Here is a 10,944-nt window from a genome sequence, read left to right on the forward strand (position 1 = left end):
ATCGGTCGATTCCATTCCATCAGGAACGATTGGAAGAACAAGCACTTCCCTGCGACCCCCTGCTTCAAACTCGCATATAAAAGCGTTAACGAGACGATCTTTCTGCTCTCTATTATAACTCGCTATCACCGACTAGCTCTAGCTCTCCCACAGTTCGCAGAATTGAATCGCAGTAGCGGCCCCCGCTTAATTGGCCCGTTCACGACCAAATCACGTTTTTATCGGTTTTCGAAACGAACTGGAACGAGCTTCTGAAATTTCTCCAGATTCCCCTCTGAAAAATGTTTACATTTTTTGATTCTTTTTTATTTTTTTTTTTTTTATCTTACTCAGAGCGCTTCTCCCGAATTTTCTACTCAACGAGCAAATGTTGGGATGTTTTTTAACGGGTATATAAGTCTGTTTATATTCGTTCTTTCCACGCTCGAATAATTCGAAATTTGGATTCTCGTCCATGGTGGGAAATATTTGGTCGCGAACGATTAAACTCTGTAATGCGAAATCAACTAGCCGCGGAACGAAAAGAGGGATGATCTACTCGAATTACTTCGATTCACTGGCCTTTCGTCGACGAAACCTCCTTTGTGCGTGGAAAATATCTGAATTTTTTCTGAATATTATATTTTAACGTTACCCTCGGAACATATAAAAATATCCTCGGAATATTATTGAAACGCGAGAGGAATATAATAACATCGCTTCGTTAAATTTTTAATTTCTCTACTAAATTTGTTCGTATTAATATGCACGCGTTACGAAATTGCCCAACGTGAAAACAAACAACGTGTTAATACAAATTTTCGCCGTTTGAAAAGTGGTTGTAATTATTTTTTAAATTTCTTGGTTTCGTTCTTCCGATAAACAAAGTATCGCGCAAAATTTTATATACGTACAGGTTATCAAAGTTGCCTGGTCGCGATATGGTAGGAGTCGAACGACAGGTTATACAGTTAGAATGGAGCGCGTGCAGTCGCCACGTTGAACCGTTCCAGCTTTTGCAGAAACCTGTACGATAAATCCGTTGGCGCACGTGGATTCGCGTGATTCGCCGAATGGCAGCTTGCACCAGAAACGAAACTTTGCATTTAAACAAGTTTAGAAACTAGTTCGTAGACGTATAATACCGACGATGGCTCCTTTCCTATGCGAATCGTCGAGAATTTCACGAATCGATTCCTCCTCGAATCCCGATACCCGATAGATTCTCTCGTATCGTTCTCTCCACATTCCACGCTTCGTATTATTCGATAAAATATTCATTTCGTAAAATAACGCGTATGGGAGAAAATAAAGGAAAGAACGAATTTCTCCTTTTCTCTTTCTCTCATATTCTTTCGAATTGTTTTCGACGAGAGAAGAAAAAAGGAATCAAACGGATTATTGTTTTCCATTTGAAAGCAAAGGAAGGCAAGATGATTTTATTAAGCAGTTTATCTGACGCCCTACAGAAAGAGTGCCGCATCGTGCATCAGAAAATCAATGCAGCGGTCCAACGGGTATTAATCCAACGCGACCGGTCATCGACGTTTGATCCATTTTTCCTCAGGAGGAAACTACTAGGAAATAAATCTCTCTCCCTCCGCCCTCATTACGTTCACCCTTCGACCTGGCAATCCTTCCTCCCTGACCTACGTCCTACATCCGACCGTGCCCCCGTTTTCTCCCCCGTTTTTGTTCTCGCCCCAAAAACTGGTATCGGGGTTGCAGATGGAAAAATATTCTCTTTAATGTCGCGCTGCTCCTCCACTTCCTTCCTTCCTTTCTTCCTCTCCTTCCTTTATTCTCCGTTTTTTCTCTCTCTATTCTCTCTCTTTCTCTGTGCATCGTAATTTCTTTTGTTAAAAATTCCTCGATTTTTTGTTTAATACCGTTTTAATATCCGATCTTTTCGATTATTACTTGTTGATTAATTTTCTTTTTTTTGCAGGAATGTTCACTGTCGTGAATGGACGACCCACATTTCAATACAGTTTGCAAGAATGGAGGATCGTGGCCACCCATTACGGTGGATTGGCTGGTTTAACTTTTGTTGGACTCCTTCTGGCTGCGATTTTACCGTGTGTGGGCTTGTTCTTCTGTTGCTGTAGATGCGCCGGCCATTGCGGTGCCAGGAGTCAACCGTTCGACAAGAAACACGATCATTGTAGAAAAGTGTTGTTGAGTATGGTGCTAATAGCGGTCGCTACTATTATTCTGTAAGTATCTTTCTTTTTCTCTCTCTTACACACACACACTCTCGCCCTTTCCTTCCCTTCCCTTCATTTCTCGTTTCAGAGAAGATAAAGATTATTCGATTTATCGACCCAAATAACCTCCTCCTCCACCGATAACTCGGTCTCCGTTTTAATTTCCATCCTCGAAATAATTCGAAATTCTCCTTTGCACCGGCTTTTGCTCATCCAGCATCGATATCCATTTCAAAGAGAGTTTCAAACGAATATCCATATCGATAAATAATTATTCAACTACGAAGCGGGGCTATCGAAACGAGGGTATCGAATACACAAAAGCAATCGAGATAGATTTCCAATTCGTTTATTCCGTACACGGACAAAGGCGCACGATTCCGATGTTGGTTGCAGGTTCGGCGTGGTCTGCGCCTTTGTGACGAACGAGTACATGCAAGACGGGACCAAGGAGCTTCCCAACAACGTGGAAGTTAGCCTGAAAGACGTGAAGTTGTATCTGAGCAGCACGAAGGAGGAGATCAATAAGATCCTCAAGACTAATTTCGACGAGCTCGAGATTAATTTGAACAACATCCTCCAGGCCAGTGGCAGAATCGTGACTGAACAACTCGCGGAATACTCCCACGCAGTCTCGTTGACCAATCTGAGCGACATCGTGGCTGGGTTGGAGTCCATCAAGGAGGATCTCAAGACCATGCAGACGATCACCCGCGATCTAAGGACGAACGCTAGTCAACTGGACATCGGTATGGATATGAATTTTTACGAAAAAAAGGAAAAAAATTTTGAATCTTGGTTCGAAAAGAAAAAAAAATATACTTATATATATTTCCAGTTGTACGAGGCGTTAAGAACAATCTTCTTCACACGCTTGCGGCTTGCAAGACCCAAAATTGCAAACAGGTGTTGCACGATTACAAAGTGAATCAGATGTCGGTTCAAGTAGACTTCGACAAGGTATTTTCCGCTTTTCTTCTGTGTGCTCGTCGTTACATCATCGATTTAATCTTCTTTCTCTTTTACATGCATTCAGTACATGGACCGATACTTCCCGAAGGTATGATAATTCTTCCGTTAACGTAGTTAGTTTTTTTTTTTTTTAACACTCCTTCGATTTATTATTCGCGTTCAGTGGCGAAGATTGGAAAAGTATTACCGCATTATCTCTGCCGCATCGATTCGATAAAATACACTACTTTCTTTTTGTATACTCCTTTATTTTCTTTACGCTAATTATGTATTATAACTTCATAAGAGAAGGAAGATGAATCTTAACTCATTTCGCTTTTGCTTTTTAATTCTATCCAAATAGTAGACCAATGGAAATTTCTAATATAATCGTCATAGTTTTCGCAAAAAAAAAAAAAAATAATAATAATAATGATAAATAAATAAAATAATATGACGTAGTAATTTATTTTCTTATGGATATCCAGCCATTGGTTTACGAATAGAATTATTGTATAAACTTATCTGATTCCATGCTTACCACCAAATAGCTTCAGTCTGTAAGTCATAAGCTAAAGCATGTCAACTTTTTGGTTCTGTGTTACTATTCATTATGTGTAGTGTCGTTCATTCACTAAACCTATGTATTAAATGTGACGTTTAGAATGATCTATAAATTTACTATACTTGACTCGAGGAAAGAGGGATTTAATTAAAGCTTTTAGGCTAAATTTACCAGTGTACAAATAATAGAAATATAAATAACATAGAAGAAAGGAAGATAAAAAATGGAGAAGGAATGACATTTTTTTTTTCTTTTCCTCCTATAACTATGCACAGTTTTTTCTTTTGTCTCTGCTTCTGAATTGAGATCTGTCAAAACACATCTTCAATACACTTTTATTTCCAAACCGTGCACTCTTTGCATTCTCTATCAGTCCGTAACGAATAGCTTCTTAACAAAGACTTGATACATTTTCAGTGCACTTTATACACGACACGCAATTTCATTCTCTTTTAACATATCATTAACATATATGGAAATCGTCCATTTAAACGGATGCTATAACGCATGACACTATTTTCATATCGATACTTCTAACTGTTCCGTACACACACACACATACACACACACATCTTCTCGTTTAATGTGTCCATTCAGGCATCGTAATCGTTATACTTCCAAATAGATAAATTCACTGGTCCTTGATATTCCGATAATCATTTATATCGAACGATCGCGCGTTATTTTTTTTCCAGTTGCCAAACGTCACGTCCGCCTTGAACAATATCACGATGCTGATGAAGGACAACATCGTGTCGGAAGTCAGCCAGGGTAAAGAGTCGTTTCTGAAAATTCAGAAAGACATTCAATACGCCGTGAATCAGACCATCCCAGTGGTCAGCGCGAGCATCCGAAATGCCGGCGATTTTCTAGCCGACCTCGCGAGAAACATGACAATGCTCATCGATAGGATAAACAACGACATAGACAAGGTCTACATGAAGCAAATAGACGTTGCACGGACGAACATCGATCAGTATTCACCGTACAGGTAATAAAAGAGAACGGAAGCGAAGAACATTTCAGAGTCCGATAATTAGACAAATGTATTTTCCCTCTAGGTACTATCTAGGACTCGGGATATCGGGCATTTTATTAACAGTTCTAATGTGTCTGACTTTCGGTCTTTTCTGTGGCATTTGTGGAAAGCGGCCCGATGGTTACGGGGACGACTGTTGTAACAAAGGATCCGGTGCGCGATTTCTCATGATGTAAGCTCGTATCGTAGATCATATCCAATTCTGAATTTAATACTTGACAAGATGACAGATGCTTTCATCTCGTACGATTTCACCAGGGCTGTTTGGATCATATTCCTTCTGACCAGCATTCTAATGGTGATCACGGTAATACACATGGTCGTCGGTGTTCTGGCGCAAAGGGCTGTCTGCGAACCTTTGAAAAATCCACAGGATAACAGGATGTTCGCTCTGGTCGACGAGATCGTACAAATAAAAAAGATACTGTATCCCAATAAACCGAATGCCGATGTGAACATGAGCTATATCATAACGTACGTACCCGCCAACATAACCTCAAAGATTGTTGTCGAAAATTTCCAACTTCGTTATTCAATCCAAATCTATTTTTTCCTCTTTTTTATCATTTTTATCACCACAGAAACTGCCATCGAAACGAAACGTTGTACAAAGTTCTCAAGTTGAATTATCTGTTCGACGTGAACACGTTGCGCGAATACACCGGCCGCTACGATATCAACAACACGATCCAACAGCTTCGGCGCAAGATCAGTCTCTCACCCGGCGTGGTTATTCTCACGGAAAGCGCAAAGTCGAAATTGAACGATCTCGCGCAGAGTGGCCTCAGCGATATCAAGTTCTATCAATACGTGGAGATTCTCGCTGATAATATCACGAATATCAACTTGGAACATCTTGCCAAACAATTGTTGGACGTGTCAACGGAATTACCAAAGGGACAGGACGACATTCGAGCAAGTTTGGAGAAAAATGCACTGGATTTGGCGTATTATCACGAACATTTGGTGAAACCAATGGCGATGCTCAGCGAACAATTGGCAGCCAAGGCTGTGACCCTCGAGGAGAAGATAAAGTTTAATCACAGTTCGATGGCAGAGGCCATTCACAATCTCGTCGACGAGGTGACGAAGGCGCAAAAGTTTTTGAACGAAGATGGGCCAGAATACGTGCAACAAGTAAGTTTCGAGCAAGAATCTTTGCTCGAACTGACATATCGACGGTCGATATTTTCTGGTCGATATTGTCGAATTGTTTATTATGGATCTAATTTTTAAGTTTGAATCGTCAGGATTCGATGCTCTTTTAATTTTGCAGTTGGCTACTAAATTTGGAAACGCTTTCCTTCGTCAAGTGGACGATTTCCTCGAGAGAGTTATCGATCATGCTTTGTTCCACGTAGGAAAATGCACGCCCGTTTCGAACGCGTACAACGCCACGCTGGTCGCTGGATGTAGCAAAATTTTAGATCCATTTGTAAGCAATTAATTTTGTAACCTCTTTGTTTCATCATCGAAATGCTGTTATATATCTTTTCTTTTATGATCCGCAGAATGGTTTCTGGGTGAGTGTAGGCTGGTGTTTAATCCTCTTCATCCCGACCATCGTGCTCTGCGTAAAACTGAGCGCGCTCTATCAAAAATCGGATCCCTATCCAGGACCCCTAGTCGAAGCGTAAGTTTCCGCCATTTTCACTTCAGAAAAAAAAGAAAGAAAAGAATTGACTTTATTTAAACCCAATCGATGGACTCAACGCTATTTAAATGTTTCCAAGATATATAATTAGATATCCGGTGCATGTTTCAATTTCAAATTCCCAAATTTATTGTTGAAGAACCGAAATTAACATTATCACTTATTAAATGTGTAAAAGAGAGTGTATAAATTCCGATTCGTTCGTTTGAAATTATCCCGCGAATCAGAAATAAGCAATTGGCACAATTGTATTTGGCTATCAAGGAAAATCGTAGAAGAATAAAATTGACTCGTTTACATTTACATTCGGAAACAATCGCTTTTATGATTTCTTCGCTGATCTCTGGCCACCAAATTCTGAGCACTCTTTATGTAGAAAGTGTTGAGCCTTCTGTCTCAGTCTAGTAGTTAATCGAGCTTCCTCATTATCCCCCAGCATGCACATTACTCGCGCTTGCGATATCTTTCCGTTTTCTAGTCGGCATGAATTATTCCATCTATTTTTGTTTAGCGAGTTTCAAAATTGCATCGCCAATTCTATCTAAACAAATCTCGTCGCGGATACTATAAACGCGTTACCCATCATAAATGCGGCTCCAACTATCTCTCATTCTCGATTTTCATCCTCTCGATGAGTGTGACTCAACTAATCATTCTGTCGCGTTAATTTTTTTTTCTTTTTCCTTTCGTGCAAGAATTAAAGAATAACAAACGTGTTTACCTCGTGATAAAAGGGTTCGATTGTCTGACACTTCTTCAACCAATTATTCTCTCAATTATTTTGAAAATTTAAGCTCTTTAGATTCGTCTTTGCGTAACCATGGCGTAAAGATCGTCAGACGATCGTACTTCTTACCAATGCAGTAGATCATATTAAATTAAAAGTAGCTGTCTAATGTGTGGAATGGTTGTTGGAATCTAACCGCTAACACGCTCCGTTCCAGTGAATATTTGTATGACGCGTATGCAGACAGGGATAACATACCCCTTACCCAGTAAGTATAAAACAAGAACAGCCAAATTGCTCGCATGCTGATTTATGTGTAGCACGTTCGTAAATCCCTCGATAACGCTGTGAACGCGACATGTAATTCGTTCATTTCACGATCCAATGCTCGGATGTTATTTTTTTTTTTTTTTTTTTCCCCTCCCCTGTGATCATAGAATTAAAACACGTCGAAAGTAATTGTTTAGAATGATTCGGTTCGTCGATTATTCTCTTTGTCTGCATGATACAGCTCTTAATTCTAACACGCAACCCACAATTCTATCTTAGACAACGTATTGTAGGATCAGAAGAAATGAAATTGTAAGAGAACAATTTGTTTAAAAAACGATACGATGAGAATTCTTTAAAACTTCTAAGATCCTACAATATTCGATGAATAATATAAATCTCTGAAATCTAAATTGATTTTCCTCTACTCGATCTTCCGACATCTTCTCGACTTCGAATAAATTGCCAAAATTACCTTATGAAGATGACCGATTTCTATAAATTGTTATGTCAGTCGAGAAGGTATCAAACTTTTAGTATACTAACGCTCGATATATTCTTCCTTGAAGCTTGTAACTAACAATCGCGTAAAAAAGAAAAAAAAAAAAGGAAAAAAAATCTCTCTACACGCACACTTTTACACGATAATTTAGCAACACGGAGGCTAGCTCTCGTCTCGCGTGTATCAAGCTATCTAGGATTAATGACACACACGGACACGTAATACGCTGGAACAGCTTAGCAATACACACAATAAACTGATATACTTTTCTAACTCGCATGACGAGTGATCGCAGATCGTAGATCGAAACTCGACTGAAACGTTCATTTTTTCCTTGCAGCGTTCACGACAAGAAATACGTGTCGCATAGCAGAGATCCTTACGCAAAATACGAAAGCTACGACGGTCCCGCGGGTGGATACAGCGATCGGGAAAGGGTACCCGGGGAGGCGCATCAGAGCACGTCCCACTATCATCACTATTCCAGATATTCCGACGTGGCGCCGAAGTAAGTGTTGGAATTCGAGTCACGTTCGAATCACTATCATCGTTATCAATTTTGAGAAAATTTATAACAACGAAGCGAGAGGACTATTCTGTAACGAAATTTTCATACATCAGATAACGTAGAATTTTTTTTCGAAAGGACATTTCGTCGTTCTACCATTTTTTTTTTCTTCCCCTCCTTTTTTAAACGAATCGTGCTGTCGCTTTAACGATTTCTTCTCCTCCCACTCGTTCTTGTTCTCGTATCGTCTCGTTCTTTTTTTTTTTATCGCATCTGAATTGAATAATAATGGAAAAGTTCGATATTATATCGATCTAGCGAAGCGTTGGAACGCGTTCTTTTGGGGGAAGTTGTCAGAGATTCTAGGGTTTTCTCTCGTGTCCAATCACACTCGTGATTCGATAGGTTCTTTTAAAAAAATCGATATTTTCATTTTCCCTTCTCCGGTTCACACTAGTTCATCTTTGATTTATTTTGCAGTTCCACCCCCACGTGGCGAAGCCACGAACATACCGCTCCCTCCAAAAAAGAACCTCACAATAAAGTCTTTAGCATATCGGTAGAAACGCAGTAAGTCTTGTAATTTTCATTCGGAGAGAAAAAAAAGAAAAAAAAAAAGTTTAAAAGCTTTCTGTGACACGTTACGCAATTTTCTTTTTTTCTTTTGTCTACAAACTTGTTGCTGTTCGGTTTCTTCGAGGCCTGGTCTTCTTCTTTCACCAACTTTTCACCGATCTTTTTCGTTCGTTTTTGCCTTTTCTTTTCTTCTCTTCTCTTTTATTTTCTTTTCTTTTTTTTTTTTTTTCTTTTTATTTATATATTCGTTCGTTTCCTTTCATCGGTGAGCAGGGTTCCCACTCATCGCGCGAATTTTTGTCTGCTTTCTTTCGTTTCCTCGATTCTTTCGAACGCCCGACCTAATCGAGGATGGGATCAAGTTCTAAATAGAAACTTGCACGATAATTGACATGATGGACGACGAATTTGAAATTTCAACCGATTGTAAGTACTCACAAGAAATTTAATGAATGTTGAATACACATATATCCGTAGTTGTAAATCGAACGAACAGAAAAAAAGTATATCATATCTTTCGATATCACGATCTTGTATTTTGTGTAACGAGTTGATTTATAGATAACAGTATATCCGATCTTTCCCCCGCATCGTATCACTTCTACCTGAATAAATCACGAAAGAAGTATGAATTGCATGATTTACCTTGTACAGTATATCGTTGAGAACGAGATTAAATGGGTCAAGTAGTTCCACGAGGATGAAAGATCAAGAAAAACTTCACTCTCCATGTACATTATAATTTATTATAATATAAATTACCGTTATAAATAGTCTACTCGACCCATTTTCAATGCATCGAAAAATATTGTGCTCGTCCATTTATGTCATTCTTCGATCTCACACTCTTCTACCCTCTTCGATTACAATCACAACCTTTCTTTAAATTTATTTAAGTAAAAGGGTACGAACATATCTCGATAAATTCTCATCCGATCCAAGAATAATATCGATACGATTATCGAGAAAAAGAAAAAAAGAAAAAAGTAGAAGAAAAAGATAAAGATAAAAGTATCGTTGTAAAGGTACAAAATATTATATTGACACCATGCAAGTTATATTCTTGATCCCATCCGTACATCTCATGCAACCCCGTTGGTCACGCTTTTTTTTCCCGGTTATTTCCAGGTGAGTGGGAACCTTGCGGGGGGGCAACTTCTCGCGTCTCTCGATACGCCTCTGCACGTAAGTCGCAAGACAGATTGTTACCTCAATTGTGTCTCCGTACGTTCGTTTTTTCCTTTTATTTTTCCTTCTTTTGTTCGACTCAGTTTGCAGTCGCAAGCAAATAGCTTCGCTAGAGCTTTTTGCAGGAATAAAATGAAAACGTTAGGTTTTGCGACCAAAAAAAAAAAAAAAAGAAAAAAGAAAAAATATCTTGAAAAAATATCCGTATACCTTGGCCATATTTTACACGCCATCGCCGCAATCAGTTGAAAAAACGTGTTTAAAAGAATTTACACAAGAATTATTAAAAAGCAGCATGTTATTATTTAAGAATAGTATTATATTATCGAGTCACTTTTTTTTTCGATAGGAGATCACGATACAAAATTTACTTTAATTTCGCTTCAGCACCTTCGTCATACGTTTGTTCGCTAAAGCATACGTACATACAGCTATGGCAGAAGATAACTTTCTTCCATATTCGAGAATACTGTATTATCGTACTTTTCTCTCTCTCTTTCTTTCTCTCTCTCACTCTCTCTCTCTCTTTCTCTTCTTCTTTTTGTGCTCGTTATTCGATACGTTTGACGAAGAATAGAAAGTAAGCGCTTGAAATCTATTTCCCCTACGGGTTTCACCGACACGAGGGATTATTATTGCAGAAATTGTGACTTCCCTAACGGTGGTCCTCCCGGGTATCAACCAGCTGCCGCAGCTCCTCCACCACTAAGCACGGAATACGAGCGACCACCTCCCTATTATTACTATCCTGGGCCAGGGTGAGTCGAAGGGTAAATTT

The 10,944-nt window shown here is 39.1% G+C and overlaps 1 protein-coding gene across 20 annotated transcripts in view; it reads left to right on the top strand.

Annotated features, from left to right (window-relative positions):
• The window catches only part of LOC107998700 (prominin-like protein), a 43,010-nt gene that overhangs the window by 27,579 nt on the left and 4,487 nt on the right, over nucleotides 1–10,944 (top strand). For 2 of the 20 annotated variants that reach the window (XM_028667154.2, XM_062084598.1), the window contains exons 2-15: nucleotides 1,928–2,195; nucleotides 2,583–2,935; nucleotides 3,025–3,146; nucleotides 3,223–3,246; nucleotides 4,398–4,693; nucleotides 4,743–4,913; nucleotides 5,000–5,215; nucleotides 5,323–5,878; nucleotides 6,018–6,176; nucleotides 6,253–6,374; nucleotides 7,340–7,390; nucleotides 8,235–8,402; nucleotides 8,883–8,972; nucleotides 10,808–10,924. In XM_028667154.2, coding sequence (XP_028522955.1) covers nucleotides 1,928–2,195; nucleotides 2,583–2,935; nucleotides 3,025–3,146; nucleotides 3,223–3,246; nucleotides 4,398–4,693; nucleotides 4,743–4,913; nucleotides 5,000–5,215; nucleotides 5,323–5,878; nucleotides 6,018–6,176; nucleotides 6,253–6,374; nucleotides 7,340–7,390; nucleotides 8,235–8,402; nucleotides 8,883–8,972; nucleotides 10,808–10,924 — 2,713 coding nt within the window. Of the gene's footprint in view, nucleotides 1–1,927; nucleotides 2,196–2,582; nucleotides 2,936–3,024; nucleotides 3,147–3,222; nucleotides 3,247–4,397; nucleotides 4,694–4,742; nucleotides 4,914–4,999; nucleotides 5,216–5,322; nucleotides 5,879–6,017; nucleotides 6,177–6,252; nucleotides 6,375–7,339; nucleotides 7,391–8,234; nucleotides 8,403–8,882; nucleotides 8,973–10,106; nucleotides 10,164–10,807; nucleotides 10,937–10,944 lie in introns of those variants that run through there. The other 18 variants (XR_003697913.2, XM_017058109.3, XM_062084586.1 and 15 more) reach the window with 18 other exon arrangements.

Source organism: Apis cerana, linkage group LG14 (assembly GCF_029169275.1).
Source record: "Apis cerana isolate GH-2021 linkage group LG14, AcerK_1.0, whole genome shotgun sequence".
NCBI classification, from domain to species: domain Eukaryota; kingdom Metazoa; phylum Arthropoda; class Insecta; order Hymenoptera; family Apidae; genus Apis; species Apis cerana.